Here is a 24,301-nt window from a genome sequence, read left to right as displayed (position 1 = left end):
ATTATACACACACACACACAAATGTCCACAGACAATCCTGGGAAAAATATGTCAAGGCAAACCAAGGGATTAGATACACACAGTATATGGTTTTATGATAAAAGATGCTTTATGAAGACTTTAGATTTTACCTTGAGAATTGTCTTCTTCAGGGTCATGGCTCAACCTCACCTTACTTGTACCCTCTTCTGTACCTCTCCCCAACCATGAACCTCAAACCTGGAGTCTGATATCCCTGTGACTATTAAGAGCCATGTACCATTTACTGCTGTAACAGAAAAGCTACTAGAGCAGGGATAATCAGGGACTGGGGAAAAGGGATGGTTAGGTATAGATCGACAGGAAGTGATTTTTCCCTCTGGTGTTAAATGAGGGGTGGAAGCAAGTGCCATCACAATAGCCTCAGAATCCCTTGCCAGCTTGGACCAGAACAGAGGCTGTAACCTTTGTCTTCTGAAGGAGGGATGGTAAAACTGGAGCGATGTGCGCTGGAACAGGCCAACCTGCCTCAGCTCCTTGCTTAATGGTACACAGCATGGGCAAATTTGTGGATACATGGCCATGGTGTTGCATGAGACACCCAGTGTTTTTGTTTTATGCACATTATCCTGACAGAGCTCTTCTCTGCTCGCATCAACACAAAGGACCAGTTCAATAATGAATTATGCCATGTGTCACTTTATGCACTTCTTTTATATATTTTTTTTAAATCTATTTGACAAAAATTTAGTAACTTTAACCTTGACCTATATATATTTTTGTCCTCTGCATAAGGTGTACCACAGAGCCAGAAAAAGTCAGGACGGCCTAGGATATTAAACCTAGTAGAGCTTGACACTCAGTAGGCTGAGGGCCAAAGATAATTGTCAGATTGGTTGATATCAGCCTTGCCTGTGGAGCACATCAGTCCTGATGTGCCTTTTAAAACCATGGGAAAGCTATGGATTATTTCTCTAAAAGAAAAATCCTCTATTTCAGAAATACATTAAAAGGCACCTTTTGGAAATGTAAATAGTCACTTGCTTTTCCATGACACTCACCTTCATCATTGATATTCATTTCATGATAAGAATTCTATAGACAAATGAAGGTTAAAGCTTCCTTAAATTTCTCTCATGAGGGAAACTATTATTTTTTTAAATGTTAGCAATGCATACATGTGTAAACATATCAATATTTATACAGAAAGTTACCAACTAGTCAGTAAATAGAAATGGGAAGAAAAATGATGTGCACTGGGAATCCTCCATGTGTGACTATACTTTCAAATCAGGAGAGTACGATGTTTCTTTTGCCATTCCCATCCCTGCATCTAATGGGGAAAGGTCAATATTTCATTTAACATAAGCAGAAAAGGACTTTGGATTGTCCTCCAGTTTATAGAGAGGAAAAGACGAGAGGCTCCAAAAGGTGAAGTGACTTAAGATCACATTGCTGACTGAGTTCAACCTAAAACATAGTTTTCTTGATTCTCAATCCAGTCCCGCTTCTGTGGTATTGGAAGTCTAGCTCAGAGTGGTAATCTATGGTATGGGAGAGGTAAAAAGTTACCAGGTTACCAGGTTAGGTAGTACAAATAGCAGGCTTCACAGTAGTAACTTCAGGGGAAACTGTAGAGGTGAACCGGACCTTCGAGAAACAACACAGACTGAAGTGTGGAAATATTTGGATTTCTCTAAACCACAAGAGTAGGGCAGATAAGTGCATGGTAGAAATCCAACCAAGAAAGGTAAAGGTCTTTGGTCAAAGGTGCACCATGCATTTTCCTCTCTAGGATGCCCTAGGAATTGAACCCCACCTTATGATTCAAAAGTGAAAAAAAAAATTGAAATAAAAAATGTAACCCCTAAGTAGAGACACAGTCACAAACAGTCAAGGGGATACTATCTTGAGGGAAAGTTGGGAGGAGTAGGATGGAACTGGGTCACAAACAAAGACCGATGTCATCATGGGAAGAAAATGACTTATGTATCCAATGACTGACTTTAGCCTGCACACTACAAAGCAAGCTCCTACGTCTTACTGGTCTTTAACTTCTCCCCTGACTTTTATCAGGGTCAGTGTTAAACAGAAGTCAGAAAACAATGTACCATATTGTCTTAGTCTATTCTAGCATTGACAATTGGAAGGAAACTCCAGATGCTCTGGACCCCAAGCCTTGGAAAAGGCAGAATGTTCATGCTCCTGGGGCTCCAGAGAAGGGTCAGGAAGCCTACACAGCCTGAGGCTTGGAGCAATGAACCACCCTTGCCATCGCTTCAAAGGACTGGGCCCAGCCAAGGGGATGAGGGCCGAAAAACACGAACAACAATAATAAAGCACTATATCTACATTACACTTAAGCATTTTAAGTCCTGTCACAGGGCCACACATTTAAACTTTACAGAAACCTGTAGCACAGGTAGGAAATGTTAATCCCATTTAGGAAATGTGCACACTGAGGCTCAGAGGATTGTAATATTACTTGAGGAAGGTCAAACCATAGCTACCAAGGTCAGAGAATCTGTATTTCTGAACTCTTGATCCAATTCTCTTTTGCATTTCATTAAGCAGATTTACTGTAAAATTGAGTCAAAAATGACAATCCACAATTAATAAAGAAATTTTTCAAAAGGCATAACCTCAAATTTAAAGGAAATTACATACTTAAATTTCATATATTTCCTTCTAAATAGTTTTTTTCCAATGGATTTAGAAATTTTTGACATGAGGCAGCCCGGTCTCAATGTCTGCCTTATTCTAATTATTATTTCTAGTGATTGCCAATAAAATTAATCACTTTTCAAATTGTAGATTTTAAAGTTAATGGAATGGGATACATATAGTAATTTGTTCTATTAACATTCTAAAATTGAACAGAGGTGAGAGGTGGCTCAAAAACAGGCAATACAAACCTTTTATGGTTACTTGATACTCTTGCAGGATGATCATAGTAGTAGTTAAGATATAACTGTTTCCTGTTCCCTGAAAATACTTCCTCTAGGTAAGAAGCAAAGCTATCAATAGAAATGGCAGAACTGTTGCTGCAATCTACCTGCGATATCCAGAACACATTTGTCGGGGCATGTCTCTGCCAAGTCTTGTTTAGGTTGGGTAATTTCCTTTGGTAGGTCTCCGTCTCCTCATTTTCAAGTCAATGGATGAATAAAGCTAATTAGGATTAACTGCATTTATGAAAGGTGTCAGTGAAGGTTAAATTGTTCCATTTTTACGAGAGTTATGCTCTTTGCACTCTGAAATTCTCTTAGAAACTTGTAGGACCTAGAGCCCTTTAGCTATATACTGTATTTAAATAACCCAATGGTTAAAAACAGAAGCTACTTGCTTGACAGATGAACTCCACGTGAAATATAATTTGTCTATTTGTGGCAGGTTTATAATAATAAAGACTAATAATGCATAAAAGGGATTAAAACATACAACTCTCAGAACTCCTAGTTACTATTACTTTAGTAGTTTCAATGAGGAAAACAAATGTTGAAAACTATTTTAAAAGTCCTTAAAGATTGTTTCATATGGTCATTTGAGACAAACCCAACAATATTTCTTACCTGAAAATTATATATGTCAAAAAAACAATCTACACAGAAATTATTAGGACTTCACACAGAATCACTTTTTATTCATTTTATTAATGTGTATATGTTTGTATGTATGTGTGTGTGTGTGTTCTAAATATATCCCTGTGAACAGCCAACATTAATATTATAATTGCATCATTTTTTTCTGAGTTAAATAGATATTGCATATAATCTCTGGACTTACCTATACTCGTGCATTTGTTCCACTCAAAAGAAAGGTAACTACTTTGCTCTAAACTATCACAGTGGTGTCAATCCAACATTATGAACACATCTTCCATCTGATGTTTGAGAAATGGGTGAAGTTAAAATTTCTTACCATCCAAGCTGTGACAAAGTCCCCCATCCAGGTCCCTACAGCAGCTAATTTCATGAAACTTTCATTTCGGATGCCCATATAGTCTGTAATGATATATGCTCTGTGGAAACAAACACACAAGACATTGCCCAGACTCAGAGAGCCATATAGTCAAAGCTTTCTGGTTCAGCAACACCCAAAGGGACTTTTCCCCCCTCTCAACAAACTTTCTTACTCTGTCTCATCACATATACTTACACACCTGAAAAGCTAGGAAGAGCTCTGAGGGTGCCTGGGTCAGTTCCAATTAGACTGGAAGACTGTGACTATACCAATTACCGTGTGCATTTCATTTTTGAGCTGTAAGACTGACAACAGCTTTTGGAAAATCAAACAGAAATACTCAGCAAAGGCATCATTTCATGCTCACTCGAGCATGAGGAGAGTGGAAACAATTCCTGAATTAGAGTAACTTGAAAGGAAGGAGAATAGCTTACTTTTCCTTTAGTTCTGTCAAGTCAGAACTGTTGAAAAGGTGCTGGAACTAGGCTTTAGATATAATGTCACACGAAAATATTCAGAATAATGTCAAGATTTGAGAAAAATGTCCACACAATGAAGCAATATAAAATTTGATTCAAATATATTTAGTTTAAATTATTACTTAAATAACAATAAGATTTAATTTCATTACTCTTTTTATTTAGCTAATTCTTATTTGCTTGCTATAACACCAATTCTTGTTCACAGCTGAAAGAGAGATTCAAATATACAACTGATCAATAAATACAAGTAATAAGACCATGCTTATTGTTGATTAAGCATTTTCATTTCTATTTCCTCATTTGATAGTTAAAAGCATCCTAAGTATTGTTTTTCCCATTTTGCAAGTTCTCTGAGAAAACTGGGATTCACAGATCACTTAACTTGCCTAATCAATACCACATAACTAATGAATGGGAGTTAGAAATGAAACTTCTTTCTCTCCCTCTCTCTCTCTGCCAGATTTTTTTAAATTTTAAATTGTGTTCTTTTTCTTATATGATAATACCTGTACAATTTAGAGTACTAGTTGAACTTGATTCTTCTTAGATTAACTTTAAAACAACATATAGTAAAGAATTATATGTTTGACATTTATCCACTAAAAGTATGAAGAAGCACATTTTTTAAGTCACTGCGAGGTAAACCATCTCCAGTTCAGTTATTTATTTTCTGGAGCTATTTCAGTTAGTTTTCTTATCCATTAAATGAAAAATTATTTGAACAGTTTTAACAACAGAAGCAAACTTACGAACTTTAAAAATGACTCTTTTTTCTACATGTTTCATTCACCTACCTGTAGGGTCTACATAAATCATAAGGTCTCACCCCAAAATTCTAGGTCTCTAATTCCATGGGTTTACATAATAGCCAAAAAATTTAGAGCTACTGCGAATTAATTGCATGCTTACAATGTTCCGATGTTTACTGCCCCATGTTAAACTTTCAGAGACTCAACTCCTAAATCATCTGACATTGACTGCATCCACTTACACATAAGTAACAAACTGAAGTGAAATGGAATTTTTCATTATTAGCACTTTAAATACTGTGTGTCCATCAACTTGCTTATCAGCACAATGAAATTCCTGTTTCAGAGATATGGAATTGAGGCTTGAGAGAGTTTTTGCAACTTTTTCAATGTCAAGCATCTAGTAAATGGATAAGATTTGAAACTAAAGTTGATTGACTCCCAAATCCAGACACAACCACTACACTATACCTTTTTCCTACAAATGTTAGTAAAAACAAACAAACAAACAAACAAATAAATAATAAATAAAAAACAACCCTCAAAGGATATCTACTGTTTGCCGGTATCTTAGTAGGAAATGAAGATCACAACTCATTACCTTTGAGGATAATTTATACAAAGAAGTCAAGAGCAGCCCCCAGAAGCTGCAGTGCTCCCGAGCTACCTTCACAGGTTGGCCTCTCACTGAGTTCACTGCTCTAAGCAGCCTCTACTTGAAAGCCCCCAGGTGAACATGTACAGACTGGTATACCACTACTGCTGAACAGTTCTTGTGTCATGCACTCCAAGTACTATAGAGTAGTAGCTCTGGTAATTGTCCAGCTCTCCCCGTGACACATGCCACATCCCTCATCCCTACCTGTCCACTTAGCCAATTCACTCTATAACACATGGGGCAAGGGTGTCAATTTCAGGGGTACATTCCTTATGGTTTTATAGATGTGTATAACAGAAGGCATCGTTCTTTTAATTTCAGTATCTAAAAATAGGGATGAGAGGAATAAACTTGCAACAGATCATTGATCCAGACAAAAACAACTAAAAAGTCTGTAAAATACAAAAATTACCCCCCAAATCTGCTTAAAGGTATCTGAGAGCTGATGAAGCAATGAGGACCAGAAAAAACAACATACTGGATTGGAGGGAATTGTGAAAAGGTTAGCTATATTTTATCTGGGAGATTTGCTGATTCTGGACTTTGGCAGAAGGCAGCCTCAGTGAATTGGAAAGACAACATTAGAAACTTAAGGAGCCGAGATCCTTGTGAAAACGTAGGGGTCCAGAAGAGAGCATGATACACACCTGATTTTCCTTTTAAGACATTTGCCCAATTATGAACTTGTTCGGGGGGGAGGCTAAGAGACTAAGCAGAAAGTCTCTGAAAAGCATAGCAGAGATTTGGCAAATTCACAATGCTGAGGAGACTATTACAGTTCAGAACCTGCCAGAGGAAATAGCTGGAGAGAATACACAGAGCCATACACAGGTGAGAGAAAACTAGAGACTGATGGGTCCTTGATGAAACTATAAATCAGTGCTTACCCAGTCTATTCAATGACGGGATTAAGGGGATCAGCCTCTACTCTTTCCATTTAACAGAGGAAAGAGTGACCCTTTTCTGAAAGAATAAAATACCATCTAGATCGTCTACACATTTTTATACGTGACATCCATCATTCATTCAAAAATTACTAGCATGTCAAGAAATAAGATCATAACACTGAACACCGAGAGGTAAAACAATATTTAAAACTAGATAATAAGCTCCAGGAGGACAGAGGGTTATTTGGCTATTCTTTTCCCTGTTGATTCCCTAGCAGTTGGAACAATGCCTGCATATAGAAGCAGCAATAAAATGAGATTGAATCATGAAGAACTCTTCCACAGAGGAAAACATTAAACATGTTTTTAAATTGTTTTGTGTGTTCATTTTATTTCTCCAACTTCCTTTGTATCTCCTTGACTGCAGGATAGCTGTGCATATACATCTAGAACAATATACCAGCACAAAATAAAGAAATGTCCCTCATGTGTGGCTGTGGGCACAGGGAAGTACCAGATGCTATAGCAATACAGATGAGATAGCACAGGTAATTCATGAAATAACCAATATGTTTACTATGTTTCTCCCAAAATAAGACCGGGTCTTACATTAATTTTTGCTCCAAAAGACGCATTAGCGCTATGTTCAGGGGATGTCATCCTGAAAAATCATGCCAGGGCTTATTTTCCAGTTAGGTCTTATTTTCAGGGAAACATGGTAAAAATGAAGACTGATATATAAACGTTAGTAGTTACTCTTATTTTTGCTGCTTTGGACAAATATAAAGGAGAATTACAAATATGCAGACCTGTCAAAAAATTTCAAGTACTAGTTCACTGATTTGCATACCCATTAACATTTAACAATATTTCCTGCTCAGGTTGTAAAGGACAGAGTGTGCATTCATTTATATCAGCAATGTGAGCAGGTTATTATATTATATTGGACTCTAAAAAAGTGAAGTTGTGAGGCTTTGTACCCACTGATTTTGGGGAGTGATTTAGAATTATATTTTATGTAATTTTGAATTACATAATTCAAAATTCAAATTTGAATTCAAATAAGTTTGAATTTTGTTTGAAATTTTAGATAATTATTTCAACTATTCATACATCTTTTGTACTTTAGCTGGTTATTTCCACTATGCATAGATCTAGAAAAACGCAGTTCTACCAGCCTTACAGGTAAATATTGATCATAGATATTTTCTTTAAAGATTCTAAATGAATATTTTTTCAGGCTGTAACTTCAGCTTTTATTTTTTTCTTGAGATTTCAAGTTTAAATATAGAAATTTCAAATTACAGGATGTTGGAAAGGTTCACAGTTATCTTAACAGCCTGAAAATATGAGCTACCGAGACTATTGGACCTAGTGAAACCCATGTGCTAGATGGCCATAAGCTAAACAGACTCTAGCATGGGTTAAATTCTCAATAAAATTATAATATAATGAATTGGTTTTACAGGTGAGAGTCTTGATCACTACCAACAAAAGTTCCATTTCACTTCAGTTTGTTACTTATACATAAGTGGATGCAGTCAATGTCAGATGATTTAGGAGTTGAGTCTCTGAAAGTTTAACATGGGGCAGTAAACATAGATCACCAAACCAATATTGATTCATGCTTCACTGAAGATCCATCTTTGGCCAGCTGGATTCGTAATGTCGCAGCTGTCGCTCCTAGCCATGTTTGGGCAACATAAACAAGATTGGGGGCTTCACACGTAAGTAAATCATGTATATGGAGTTGACTTCCATAAGTACAGACCTACATTAAGCACAATACAATTAAAGCAAAAATTATAAATATTCTTACAACACTGAAGTGAAACTTTGTCACTATAAAACTCCAGGAATTAAACCTAGATTTATTCAATTAACCTTTCCTCAATCCTTTTGTGTTTGTAATAAAATGATTAACAACCTTTAATCTAGTCACTTAGTCAACTATTATCCAAATAACCACATTTTAGTATTTTTGCTCAAAATTCCTACTTCTTGATTATTGAAAGCTTTGATGGAGCTCAATACATGTGCATGGACCTTCCAGGCAAGACCTAAGGTATGCAGCAAGATCCACTGGAATGTCAAAATGTGGCGAACTATTGTTAGAAGTAGTCTGCAATGATGAAAATTGTATCTGGGTCTAACATTGCTTACAGACAAAATACCATCTCCAATTTCCCCAATTTAGCCACTCATCCCTTCTAATTTATATAAGATATATATAAGAAGACTGTAGATGGAGTTTTCATTGAACAAACCCACCCTGACTGTGAACACATCCACTATATATCAGCTATTCCTTTCATCTCCTGCCATTACCCCTAAAAGCTGTCCTTTCCTTGGTGTGACTATAACACTGAATATCCCTCTTTGTTAAATAAATTTCCCAAAGCATTTTAATGACTTTTCTCACATTGTCCCTCTCTTCCAAAAGACTTGGTTCATCAAGAGTGAAGAGCATGGTTCATTCACCTAGGCAGGTGACATTCTTTGCCCAGTGTGTAGTATGATTTAAGAATGCAATAAATATTTAAATGAATTAAGTAGTCAATTGATTAATGTAAGAAGATTAGATCATCTGACACTGGAGCCAAAGTAAGAGGAGGATAAAAGATAAAAACAAAAGATTTGCAATATAAAAACAAACTTAAAGAAAACATCAAAGGTAAGTTGCAGGCCATGTAATTATGAAGTTCTAGCAAAGTTAGAATGGAATATCATTGTATCATTTTTATTACCTCTTCCAGAATAAAAAGCTAGAGCCCAGAATACAATCAAATCAAAATGAAGACTACATCCTTGACTTTCTGCAGTCATATATTATAAATTAATTTGAATCTAAGTTAGTTGACTCATAATGAAAAAAAGTAAAATATTGCAAAATCTCTACATGGAAGATACTGGATCTGAATGTTTTAAAATAATTATTTTAAATGAGACTAGATATTAATATATAACTTTGTGCACCAATTTGCTGCACAAACAATACAAAAGCTACATAGTAAAACACATTCATTTTACCCATGTGAAAAAAAGAAAGAAAACTTATTTCACTACCCTGTAAATGGATACTGCCAAACCACATTTGTTGCTTGTCCTTTAAAGCAAAACTTAGAAGTTTATGATGTTATAAAACAATATAGCCTCAAAACTAATTTGAAAGTTACAGAATTTTTGTGGTTATACCCCAAGTTTCTTTCTTAGTTCAATTTTTTTTCTCAACCTCACTAACACTGGAGGAATATCCAATCTAATTGAATGTTCAAAATAGAGCTGACTTGTTTTCTACTTCTGATGTATTAAATAAACACAACCAAGACACGTATGTATCTTTACTAAAGTCATTGGAAAAATAACAGAAGGTACAACATTTTAAAATCCTAAGCTTGTTGCTAAGAGAACCCCAATAAATCCCCAAGGGAATGCAGAGAGTCACAGATTGCCTAAAATTAATTTCGTGTCTAACGGAATCATATTTTAAACTTAAATAACAAATGTGTTTATAACTATTTGGATAAAATATTTCTGAATTATAAAAGTGAATTGCAAGCTGAGCCAGAATGGTATTAATTAATTTATCCTACATAATGATGCTTCCTTCCAACTACAGAGGCATAAAATAGCTTACATAGGTTCTGTAAGATTCTGATGCTGCTCAAAGTAGGACAAAAAACAAGTTTTATTTCAATGGGTATATGTCAGTGAAGGTAATTGTTCATGGCTATTTAAAGGTCAACATAGATTTTAAAAAAATAATGGAATGAAAACTACAGGACACAAATACAATAATTAACTTTTGGCAGAAATTTTAAGTTTCCCTTATGTGTAATAAAATAAACATAAAAAAATGAGACTTTCAACTTCCTGCAAAATTTTCAAGTTCAAAGCATAATTCTATTAGATATGAGTTCAACCACTTCTTATTCTCCTCCCCATGGCTACCCAATAATGTTTCTCAATTCTTGTCGGAAAAATTTTAAACTCCAGTGATGGGAAGGAGAAAAAGGGCTACTTTTTTCATCCCAGAACCCTTCGTGCAGTATGTGAATTTATATTAGCTAAGCATCTATTTTATTTACTATTCATTTACTCATTAAGCAAATTACTGATGCTTCCCTATATGCTAGACCATGGGCCTGACACTTGTAAGCTCATCAATTTCCAAGGGAAAGAAAATAGCACTTCAGATGTAGTGGTCACTTCCAGGATTATTACCCAGCACCACTTGTCTAATAATTCCTTCTCTCCTACACCACTTTCCGCAGTGTAAGGGTAAAGCTTCTGGGGTAAGCTTATGGACACATGTATACAATAATAACCAACCCTGTTGCTAGCCTATTTTTTCCTTTTCTGATAATTTAGAACCAAAACTCAAATGGAGAAAGGAAGAAATCACTTTCTAGGGGTCAAACAAAAAATAACTCAGTGATTATTGGGTGACCACATTTGATCCTCTGTGAAGTGGGGAACTAAGTGTGCAGCAAGAGAGAAAGGGGTGGAGGGAGGTAGGATGCGAGAGAGAAATATAGAGAGATGAGAGAGAGAAAGTGAAGAGAGAGAGAGACCCATGCAAAGGAGAAGAGAGATAAGAGAACAAACACTGGTGGTGTGGGACTCTAATTCCTATGCCTCTGGAGACCTGCATTCCTGCACTTTGGATTCCATGGGACACCCTGTTAATTCCTAAAGATTACTGCCCCCCTCACCTCTGTTCTTAAGATAACCTGACTGAGCTTCTGTTAATGAAAAAAGTTGCAACCATGCTCCAAGAAAAAATTTTAGAGCCTAAAAATGTGGTTTTGAATATTTTGTTCAGTTTTCACCATCCTTTAATTCCTTTAAGAAAGGAATGCTACTAAATTGGCTGCAAGAGTCACCAGTTGGTTGATAGACCAAGGTTGGTTTTCAGATTACTCGTATTAAAGAACAAGCATACATGTATTGTGCTCACTCTATGTCACTGCCCAAGACAACAAAGAGACTTTTGTTTAAGTCTTAATGTACTAATTACATGTACAAATTTCATAAGGGTGCTCAAACTCAGAATTGCACTCTCCATCCCAGTTAAGAAATGTGTGTACCTGTTCTAGTTAAAACCAATCTGTTAGAACGTTTGTGAGATACAGGACACACTATGAGCGTATGTCAAATGAGTGACAATAAGTGTGGGAATATCTGCATTTAATAGATAAAAAGCTAGATAAAGAGGTTACATCTCTTAGCTTGCTCATCTAAAGGGAACCCGATTTTGAAATAAAAAGTGTTGACAAAAGATCAAAGAAGGACAGATTTTTCTGACAGATCAAAGATTTGTATAGATTTGCTACAAAGTGTCAGCAGACGGCACAAAAAAATGAGGTTAAACAGACATCACTTAATGTAGAATAAAGAGAGGGAGAGAGTTTGGGAGGGAAGCTTGTGAGGCGAGTCCTAGAATTGAGTTTGCCAATGAAATGAGTGATTTGGGGTAGCAGATACAGCACTTAAGCACTTTCCAGGTGTTGAATGCTATTGGGATGCTATATAGCATACACCTTTCACTTTCAGCCATCTCTGGACTCGGACCCTCTGTGTAAAAGCCAAGCCTATGGGGCATCTCTGTAGTCTAACAATGCCTAGTTATTATCAAATGCCCTTCAAATTAGAAGTGAAATTATTCTATTGTTCTATAAACTTGCTCTGCAATTTTACTAATTATACAGCTTCATTTGATTTAACAATATAAAGAATTTCATACTCTGCTTTTGTAATGTGTGTTTTACAAGCTACACCACACCAGTAAGCAAAAAAGGAAGTAAAGTCACATTTCCACCCACCTTGTGAGCATGTCAGACCCATTAGGTTTCTCGTAAAGAAGTCAATGAGTTTTCAGAGTTTGATTTGTACCGTTAGGACTTTTAGCTACAACAGTGCTATGTTCCAGCTGACACTGAGGTCAAAGATGGTGCCAAAGATAACCTCTTGTACGGAGGTGCACCAAAGTTGCTGCTACAGCTACTCATGTTGTCAGTGTGTCTGCCAAGGTCCAAAGGTACTGATGTCTGTACCAAGGGAAGCAAAACCTCATTACAAATTCTGCTGTACCCTATGCCACCTTCACCACTTATGAGATCAGCCACCAGTACAGCCACATTACTACACTACGCCTGAGTTGAAGACAGAAGTTTCATATCTAAGAAAACTAATCAGCCCTGCCCTTCTCTAAAGCCTTATTAACCATTGCAGGACCCCCAATGGAATATTCAAAGTCCCATCAACTACAACTCTCCTCCCCCAAGCCTTACCAGTCACAAGCCAGTCTATACACAGAGACTTTCCGATCATTTTTTTATTGGCCCTTCTTCAAAATGAACAGGCTTCAGATATATATTTGATGAAAATCTCCAATAAGAAATAAAACAGCTCAAAACTAAACAAAAACGAGGAACTCAGAGGAAACAGAAAATGTTGAAAGCGGAGAAAAGGTGTGAGGGTATAATAAAGATATTTTTTCAGACCTGCAAAGTCAAAATTAATTGTAAGCTGCTTATTTAAAAAAAAAAAAAATACATCTAAAACTAAAGCTACATAAAGGTTGAAAGTAAAATAGTAAAAAAGTAAAATAGTAAAAAAATAGTAAAAAAGATAGCGTGCAAACAGTAACAAAAAAATGTGTGCAGCTATATAAGGCAAAATGTATTATAGAGTCACACAGAAAATGTGAGATATCAACATACAGTAAGTCCTCACTTAACGCAGTCAATGTATTCTTTGACTTTGAATAAAATTACGTATAATGAAACTAATTTTACCATAGGCTAATTTATATAAATAAAAATTAAGTTCCTCCAGCATTTTATGAACACTGTTTTATTCTACATCTCAAGGGCACATTATACCTTACCGATAAGTTGAAACTTTCATCATTAGTAAGGTTCCCTCTTAATCAGGTCTTTGAATAAACTTTTGTTCAGCATCATTTTGTTATAATTGACAAAATGGTAACAAAAAAATAGACAAATGCACACAGAAAATGTGAGATATCAACATACTGTAAGTCCTCACTAAACATCCTGTGACAAGACTTAACATTTTTAAGTCTCTAGCAAGATTGACCAAAATATAAAGCAAAAAGGCACAAATAACCAATGTCAGAAATGAAAAAGGGACATCACTACAGATGCTGCAGACATAAAACAGATAATGAGTGTATTTTAAGAAATTTAGATGAAACTGACAAATTACTAGAAAAACATCTACATATTGCCAAAGTGTACATAGGAATAAAAAAACAGATCTATTCACAGAATTGAATTTGTAATTAGAAACTTTCCCACAAGAAAATCCCAGGCCCAGATGTGTACATGGGTACTGAGAGAAATGTACAGGAATGTTTGTTTATAGCATCATTATATAATAGCCTAAAACTGGAGATAGCCTAAATATCTATTAACAAAAGAATGTATATATTATGGCATAGCCACATAATGGAGATTATTAAACAATGAAAATGAAGAAACTGCTACTATACAAAGTCTGGATGGAGCTCAGAAACTGTTATATAAAATAAGCCGGACAAAAAAAGAGAAAATACTGTATGATTACAAGGATATAAAGCTTAGAAACAGGCAAAACTGAACTGCATTAATTAGGGAAGTAGTATAAGTGGTAAAACTGTAAAGAAAAGCAAGAAAGGGAAGAGCATAAAAGTAAAATAGGAGTTAGTTTGGAGGGAGAGAGAGGTTTATTATTAGGAAAGATAGCCAGAGGGCTTCTGGGACACTAGTAACGTTCTTTTGTTTAGCGGGAATGGTGATAACGTGGGTAACATGGCTGCTCACTTACACATATTTTATAGTCATTCACTCTGCAATAATTAAGTTGTACAAATGTGTCCTATGGACTTTCGTATAGGCAGGTTATTTCCACATTTTTAAAAATTACAAAAAACATGAAGTATCTAGCTATTATTACAGAAAAGGCTTAAGAAATGTAGCTATTGCTATCGTTTTATAAGGGAAACACTGGGATAACAAAAGAACAACATAGCTTTGGGGAAAAAATTATTTTTATGTTGGATGGGAGGGTGTCACAAAGGGAGGTGGAGGAATAACAGAAGATTCCTGAAGTGTGAGCAAGCCTGTGTGTATTGGAGTAGTGCAATTAGTGCAATATCCTGGCTAGAACAAGAACAATAGAAAGGAATAATAAAAGATGAAGCTGCAATAAATGATGCAGGGAAGGACATGAACTGCCTACAATGCAATCTGGCCCCTGTTTTAAAGCCTGCAGACAATTCACATTTGGAATTTAGGTTGTCTCGGTTTCTTCCATAAGGCACTAACGATATTGTAAACATCTTTCTGCTTCTAACTGACCCTGCTTCTCAGTATCTCTTACAGGAAAAGTGATGGTATAGCCTTATCAAATGCAAGGGCTACCATTTTGACATACATTATGCCTGCTAAGGTGGTGATGAAATCAAATGCCAATTGAAAGACCCATTAACATTTATATCTGCTTCCTTTATTTCAACGGGTAAAGCAGAAAGTCACCTGGAAACACTTGTTCCCTTGGTTCCATGAAGAATCACTGGGGTTATTTCCCAGTAGACCCCCTGGTTAAGATACAAAAGTTACTGGGGAAGAAGAACAGCAAAGAGTATAATAAGCTTCTGATGACTCTAGCAAAGCTCTCCAAGACCCCTGACCTGCAGAGCTGGTCCCTGGAGAGGAAACGGGCCTATCTCCTCCTCAGAAGGGAGGTACAGAGTCTATTGTTGGCATAACTAAGGCCCAGTGGTGGTAAAGAATTATGAGACCACGCCAAACGAAAATCATGAGCAAAGTGGGTGGCCAAGCGGCTAACTCGGGGGCATGGAGGGGAGAGCTGTTTTCAGCAACAGGTAACTGACAGGAGCTCTTCTGAACCCTATCATTCTGATGTAAGGGACACCTCATGGCCTATAAGGAGCCTGGGCCAGGGAGGGCACTGGTGCTGAGTGGACAGGAATCCATGTAACTACGTAGGTGCGAGCTTCAGTAGCAACACCCTGTGGCAGCCAGACCCATGCAAAGCACAAGAATAATCAGATGGCACAGCTTCCTCTATGGCTGGTATTTGAAAAAGATCCCAATGACCCCACATTAGACTAGATAAGGCGCTAAATTTAAGGTTGATTGTCTGGGTAAAACTTCAAAAGGGAGATTGGCCTCCTTACTGATGAATGCAGGTAAGAGCTTCAGGTCATTAATTAAAAAGGTTAAAATAAATCAGCCCTAAGTTGTACTGAGTTTGTGAAGCATTCAGGCTATCCACATCGGATGCCAGAGATTTCTGCACGATCAGCAAATGGGCTTTATGTATACACGCCCACAAATACTGAGAGCATAGACCTTGGGTTGGAAATAAAGGTCTGTTAGCCTGATTCTTTTCAGGCACGTCAGGTACAGGGAGCATACCCAGCCCGGAAAGAATAGCCACTTAAGACATCTCCCAGCTATCTGCAACTTAACTTGAAGGAGAGAGTCAGCTATTTATTCATTCTTTGATCAATAGTGATTGAATACCTCCTAGACGACTGGAACTGCGCTAGGTGCTGGGAATACAAAGATGAATAAGACATGGCCATTGCCATTTAGCAAATGAAAAAAGACATGGAAACAAATCAACAGAGCCCTTTGTGGAAAATGCGCTGTGAGGGGAGAGGCAGAGATGAGAGCCCCCAGTGCTTTTGCTGTGAAGGGGAGGGGGCAGGGAGAAGAGCAGGCTTCAGAGAGGAGGGACAGAGAAGGGAAAATGTGTTGAAAGGAGAAGGAAACACACGTACAAAGGCAGAGGGCTGAAAGCAGCAAACATGTTAAAGGGAATACAAGGGCAGCTCAGGGCTGCTGCTAGCATGCCCAGGGAGACAAGAGGGAGGCCAGAAAACAGTGGCTGCAGTAAGGATGGCTTTGCACAGACTTCACGAGGTTTGTTTTTGCAAGGACAGGCTGGCAGATTGGAATTTCTGCGGCAGGAGCTGATGTTTCAATCTTCAGGAAGAATTTTTTCTCTGAGAAATATGTATTTGCTCTTCAGCCCTGTCAGCTGATTGGGTGAGGTCCACCCCACTTACTGAGAGTATGCTCCTTTAGTTAAAATCATCTGATTATAGATGCTAACCCCATCTAGGGTTGACCTTTACAGAAACACCTAGATTAGTGTTTGACTAAATAACTGTATAGCTTAGCCAAGTTGACACTACACCATCGTGGAAGCCATACTCCCACTTTACAATTAAATATATACTTGTTTTTACATCCAAAAAGACAATTCCCATCAATATTGGATTTAACAACATCAACATTTAACAATCCCTACAATTTTAATTTTAGAATTGAACACAGAATTCCTGTAACATTACCTCAACACAGACACACACACACACACACACACACACACACACACACATACACACACACTGAAATAATACCTCATCAAACAGAGATGATGCTTCTCATCAATACTCTAATTGAGAAGTTAATACTGATTTAGCCTACCTTAATATTTTATAATTCAAACTGTGGGATTTCACAGTATTTTTGAAATTCTAATTCAATTTCCACGAATCCATCCCTGTACTTTCATCTGTGATAAGTTTTGTTGTTTCAACACAAGACTCTGTTTTAAGCTCTTTTTTTCTTCTGGCTCCTTTCTGAAGTTCTTACACTAGAATGATTTTTGCTGTTGAGTATCAGCTTCCTGCTCTTACATTAACAGTTGCATGTTAACAGATAAATTACTCACATTCGTGTCCAGCCTAAAAAGCATTCCTTTGAAACCCAAAGGTATGCACTTTTAATTCCTCTTGAATGCAGGGGTCATAGTTAAATTGGGTATTTTTATGAAATTATCTTTTTTTTTTCATTAAAAATAGACTATCCCCTGAACAGACTATCTTTTGAATATACCGTAACTAGCACATTGTGATAAGCAGTCATCAGCCTGTGAGAAACGGTAGAGAACGTTTAATAACATATGAAATCACTGTCAGACAGAGCCCTTAAGGTCAGAAACCATTTCTGGAGTCCTGATAATTCCAGCGCATTATTCAAACACAGGTAGAAATATCTAACACAGTACCTGATGCTGCCGGTGTTCAGTTAATATTGGTTAAATCTGAAGAGAAAGGGAAGGAAGTCCCACCTTCCGGAGAAACCCCTCCTTCTTAGTTATATGGTAAGAACTGGAAGTTGATATCAGACCAAACTGAGTTTTGTATATATTTATGCTCAACTTATTGATAAAAAAGCAGATACTTATTACAAATGTTAGGTTTGCTCATACCCCACCCCTTACTTGAAGTGAGTGGTTACTTGTGCCCCATTGGCTTACAAAGCAGGAAAAGATGGTGGGGATACCGCCGGAACTCTTAACAATGGTTGCCATGTATGTATCCTCACAACCAGAAACCAGGCAAGGGCCTAAGCAATCAGTATGAACTAGGATCCCAAATCTAAGGATTAGCAGCTAACTGAGGCCTATTTAGAGCTGCTCAGCCAATTAAAAAAAAAAAAGTAAAATCATCAAATCCATGGAGGTTATTTAATAGAAATGTGGGCACAAGGGTACAAAATCGGACAAGGGCCATAGGCAGGCACAAGGGGAGTGGGTAGCAGCTCCTAAGCTGAAAAGCAGGCCTTCTGGTTACACACATGGTGAGCTTTTTATCCAGCTCCTGGAGCTGGAACAAGGGCATGCTAGCGGTGTTTACAATGGAAAGAAGAATAGGCCTAAGGAATGCCTACAGATATACACTGGTGTCTGAGCCAGGTAAACCTTATCTGATTTTTATAGTCAAGGTATAAGGGCACATTGCAAGAAAAACCAGGTACACCACATCTTTTACTTAGCATTGTTCTGATACAGTTTTCAGTGGCTTTGGTTTGTCTAACAATCCCCCTGCAAATCAGCAGCACTCAAAATTGAGAGAAGACAGCTAACAGGAAAACTGTAATTCTACTAATTTGAAGTATTTGTGGTCCATTTAATGGAACCATCCCTTTTTCCTTGACCTTGTCTCTTCACCGTATGGCTTTACCTGCTCTGGGTACATACCTTCAGGGATCCAGGGGATGGCATAGCACTTGTTCCAGGCCCATGTCCTACCCTCTGCTCTGAGTTTGCTCTCTTCAAGCCTTCAGTTACTGTCCTGTTAACTTTATACCTGAGATAAAGTCCTCTCTGACCAGACTGCTACTTACTGAAAGAGTCTCTGGATTTTCATTTCCAAGACCTCCTGCCCAGACTCCTCAGCTCCCTTCATCATTGCCAAAAGGTGAGCGGTCCCTGCCCATTCTTCAGTCCTAATCCATGCTCTCCTTATTCTCAATCCTGCTTACACAGGTAGTAGATTCACCTGGGGACCTTTTAAGACATATTGCCTGGGCCCCTTCCCACTAGATTCTGACTTAATTAAGCTGGTGTGGGGCCCAGGCATTAGCATTTTTTAAGCCTCCTGGTGATTTGAACACACAGCCAGACTTGGGAACCATTGCTGCAGCTGAAGCTTCTGCACACGGGCCCTGGTGGTCTGGAAGGCAATTTGGGGCAAGAGTTGCCACACCGAGCCGCAGAGGGTCTCAGGAGTCACTACAAAGAACCACTGAAAAACATATATGCTCTAAGAAGCAGAATATACGCTAAGAATCTAAGAATTATAAGCACCAAAATGACACAATTAAGTATATTTAGATAGATCAAGAATGATCTAAGCTAGGGTTCATGAAAAGGAAATATTTACGGCCTCCTGACTTCCACCAAGGGGCCCTTATTTATTCATCAGATTGAGTATTCACCAGATGAATAGTAAATTCCTTTAAGAGAAGCCATGAATGTCCTACTGTCAGGAGGCATCTAAAGTCTCCTCACTCAGAGTGCTCAACTTTTAACTACCTGATTCCCTATGCAAGCTCATGAAAAAATGATGGAAATATCAAAGAACAATCTGCTTCAGAATCATCGATTTAAAAGTACACAGCACAGGAAGATATCATTATATCTGTGGTGATTAACAACACGAGAATTTATTTGAATTAGAGCCCTTCTGGTTGAAACAAGCTGCAGCCATAAGGTGATATGCCTGATGCACACCGCGCTCAAAGTGCAGCATAGTAAGTCAACATAACCCCACCCAAACTGCTCTGATTCACACTGGAGTCAGTGTCTCCCCAGAAAATAACAGTGGAACATAAATTATGAGTAAAGATAAGCAGTATAATATTACTTTAGGTTATTTAGGAATTTGGAGATAGTCTCTTTGCTAATGGCTACAATTATATCTTCAAATGATGCCTGAGAACCCGGAAAATGTAATGCAAGAATTGTGTTTTAAAACCATGGATGGAGATAAAACTACTTATGATAAAAATATATATATAACAATATTTTCCCAACAGGTATTACACAAATAAATTGTGATAAGTTTAAAAAAGTGAAAAAATACTGACACCTGGAAAATACAGGCTGAAGAAAAATGCAATGTAAATAAATTTTAATAAAGTCAGATATCGTGTAATACTTAAAGAGCTAAAGAAATAAAAAAAACTTTTTATTTCTCACTAATTCTCACTAAAGCTTTTTATTTCTCACCAATTCTCACTAAAGTTATGGATCAACAAAATAACATGGCATACAATCTGTCCGCTCTTCTCTGTCTCGTACACATAGTGCTCTCCAGCCATTCTGAGGCCCCCTTGCTTTTCTACGTCTGTGAGGTTTTGCACAGTGCCTAGGATACCTTCCTTTATTCTTTTTTCAGAGTCAACCCTTGCCTAACTTTTGAAATAAAGCTCCAATATCACTTCATCTTCCTTCTTCTCCTTTCCTACCTTCTAAAGCTGAGTTGTTGTTTTTTCTGTTTTTGAAATCATAGTATTTTCCCCCTGGTTAATCTAGGCACTTAATAAACTTTTGTTGGTTAATTAAATTAATGGCATTCTCTTCAAAAGAAATTTGGATCATTACTCAATGAGAAGGGCACTGGCCTCATTATAAAATTTTATTTTATTGTTTTCCACGAACATAGGTTCCCTATATTGTGTTGCTTTTCTTCTAAAAAGTGTTTTTTAATCATAAGGTTTAAAACAAGTTCACTATTAAAATAAGAAAAGTATTAAAAATTGGAGAAAAATGTCATCTGACATCCCATCACTCAGAACAATTGCTACAATTTCCTCCCAATATATTTTCTATATATATTTTCTAAATAAAGAAATCAAGATGTATGTAAGGATAAAATGTGGCACAAGATTAGAGAGATTATAACTAGATAGAGAGATCATGATTTACAAAGACAAATTATAAAATAATCTACAAATAAGACAATTGATAATTCATATAACCCCAATAAATATATAACACAAAGATATAGTAAGGAATTTTACTGATAAGATCTCTTGACTCCTATATTTCTGTTTCAGCAACTGAGTGGGTAGTGGCGCCATTCACCAAATTAGAAAATACAGGAAGAAGAGCAGATTTGAAAAGATATATTCAGTTTTGAAAAAGTTGAGATTTATATGCCTGTGGAATACCAAAGATATGCCCAGTAAGTAGCTGAATATACAGGTCTGTACTGGGATAGAGAAAAAGATGCAAAAACACTCAGGTTAGAGATGGAGTTTGCAGTTTGCAGTTGTAAATGGGTAAAACTCCATAAAGAGAAGAAAATGGAATTCAGGTGAGAATCCCAAGAATGCCAACCTCAAAGGAACTGAAAGAGGAAGAAGAAACCACATTTTCAAAGAGAGGGCTGCTCCAGAGACAGGAGAAAAAATTAGGTGAGTATCATAATGCAATATAATAATAAATTCAAGAAAATGGGATACAAGAAAGTAAAGAAAAAGGAAACAATTAACAGTATGAAATGCTTAAATGAAATTAAAAATTAAGAACCGAAATATCGTTTAAATCATTGTTGACCTCAGCAAGAACATTTGGGTGGCTGAGTAGAGGCAAATATTAGAGTCCATGCATTTGGTTATATATAGAAATAAAGGAAATGGAGACAATGAGTGTAGGTATTTTAATACCAGAAAATTTGCTGCAAAGGGACAGAAAGACACACCAAGAATTAGGCAATCTAGACTTAAGAAATGAGAAAGATATAATTGTGTTTCTAATAGAGAGAACTGAACCAGAATTCACTTTATCTTGTATCATGGACATTTTTGTACATGAGTTGCTCTTTCTATTTAAGTTGCTAGACAGCAGAGACACTAACTCAGGTATACTAGTTGCTCAATAAATCTTACTTAATCAATGAATAAGTCAATCAACCAGAAAAAAATATGAAAGATATAAAGAATACAATAAATGCAGCCAAACTGGAAAATTATGGGAACAGCCTGATGTCACAGAGTAAAATTAGAGTGGGAACATGTACATCTGGATTTCAGTTCATATGACCATGACCAAAATAACAAGTTAACTTTAATTAATTTTTTAAATAATATTTGGAATTTAGATTCTTTATCTGTAAATAAGTCAGAGCCAATCAGGAATGACAGGGGCTTTCATTCATCCCCAACTCTGATGGATAGCTACCTGAAACCATGTGTTTAGAGAATTCTGAGGTTCTGTCTTTCCTCGAGAACAGAGCAATATCTTCCATGTGTTCAGAAGGAGTGGGTGATACATATGCTACATATTTGCCAACCCTGAAATAGTTCATGCATACCACTCTTAAAGAAAAGATATGATTTATAGTCTTTTTCTGAAAATTCATTCAGAATATAGTTTTAAAAAGAAAAGTCTATAGTAAATTGGACCAAGAGTAGAGAAATGTTTTATCTATAGATTGTTTCGGATTCATTTCTATAACAGCCAAACTAGTGTGTCTAGAATATAGAATCTAAAAGTCAGAAATATGGGAGTAATAGTATTTTATAGGAAATCAAGGTGTTTGTTTTATTACTTAAATACACAGAAGAATAATGTGTTCCCACCCCTACCCCTGATACTTATAATATTAATACTTAAGCAGTGACTTTTCAGCATCCATAGTGCTCAGTGGACATTCTTTTATTAATCTCAAAAACTGCTGTGATGGACATGAGTGGTAAATATGATTAGCCTCACTGATCAGATGGGGAAAACAAAGCACAGAGAGAATAAACTGCTTTTCAGAGGCTACTGAGCAAATCTGAATTGGATGTGGGAATGGTTTCTTAGGTTGACCACATGCAAGGCCTGTGATTTAGGTATTTGCTCAACTATTCCAGAGCTGTTCAAATGAGGTTTCTTTGGGGTCTGGGTTCAGTATCCCTGAGTTTTAGCATTCATCCAACACTATGCTAAAATATTGTTCTAAATGCAAGTGAGCCCCTTAATTTTCATTTTTATCTCTCTATAAAGTAGTATAAATTCCACAGCCACTCACTTATAAGCTCCTACTAATACTTCATTCCTGCCCACCATTACACAAAGACATAAGAAGGACATAGAGAAGTGAAAGTTGCCATTTTTCTTTAAAATAGAAATTTAATAAAGTAATATGTTTCCCTTGACACAAGTGATTCGTGGAACAAGTAAAGAAGGAGATAAAATCAACTATCCCTTTTAAATTCTATTTGGTGGGTGCATCGATCATAGTTCAACATATCTATGAAAGAAGGTTTAGTCTATTTTAAACTGTTGAGAAGATTTTACTTATTTTACTATAAAGTATCAGAATGAAAAATAAACAAAGTTATAGACTCAAATAAGCTAATACTAAAAGGACTTATGTGGCCCCTAGAAGCCAGGTCAGACACTAATGGCTTTTTTGTTGTTATTAAATTGGTTCAGTATAGGATATGAGCAACTTTTGGAAGGCTTATCCTATAATGACTGCATACTATTTTTCCAAGATATGAAAAAAAATGTTTCGTGGATATAATTCTGACCATCGTCCACAAATGAAACATGACTATTTTTATAAAAATTAATTTTAATTTTAGTATTAATGTTTCTTAAAAGGGACTATGTTAATTGGGCGAATGTCCAAAGAGTTTTTGAATTTCTTGTATTTTTTGATTTAATAATTTTAAAAATATTTCTTGGATTTCTTTTATTGTTTGAACTCTTTGTAACTGTTAGCAGTCTGAGCTCTGGAGTCACATAAACAGGGTTCAAATTTTCACCCTACAGCTTACCAGCCCTAAGGAATAGAGGAAAGTTTACTTAAGTTTTAGTGCCTATCCCTAATAAATACTCAATAAATGTCTGTTGTTGTTGTTGTTGTTTTATTATACCATCAACTTCACTGACAGATAGCCACGTAATCATTCAACCTGATTGCCATCTGTAGGAAGATCTCTTAGATTATGAATGCAGTGTTAGTAAAATCAGATAAAAAGAGAAAAGGACACTTGAAATTTACATAATGTTATTAACCAATGTGACCCTATAAATTTAATTTTTTGAAAAAAGAGAAAAGGGATTTAAAAGTAACAAACAAAATACCGTCCGTATAACCTCTGTTTTACATAGGAAAATCTACATTTCCATGAAAGGACTAAGCAATCTCAAAAATAGATATTAAATCTTCCATGTACACTATAATTAGAACTC

At 36.5% G+C, this 24,301-nt stretch overlaps 1 protein-coding gene across 3 annotated transcripts in view; it reads right to left on the bottom strand.

Moving 5' to 3' along the window:
* The window catches only part of TMEM117 (transmembrane protein 117), a 394,057-nt gene that overhangs the window by 182,297 nt on the left and 187,459 nt on the right, over positions 1-24,301 (bottom strand). For 2 of the 3 annotated variants that reach the window (XM_019748450.3, XM_074325811.2), the window contains one exon: positions 3,901-4,000. The exons of the other annotated variant lie outside the window; for it this stretch is intronic. In XM_019748450.3, coding sequence (XP_019604009.2) covers positions 3,901-4,000 — 100 coding nt within the window. The remainder of the gene's footprint in view (positions 1-3,900; positions 4,001-24,301) is intronic. 3 annotated transcript variants of the gene reach the window in all.

Source organism: Rhinolophus sinicus, chromosome 1 (genome assembly GCF_057876585.1).
Source record: "Rhinolophus sinicus isolate RSI-liver-muscle chromosome 1, RSI-T2T, whole genome shotgun sequence".
Lineage (NCBI taxonomy): Eukaryota > Metazoa > Chordata > Mammalia > Chiroptera > Rhinolophidae > Rhinolophus > Rhinolophus sinicus.
Note: the sequence above shows the minus strand (reverse complement) of the source record. Positions and strands in the feature narration are given on the sequence as shown.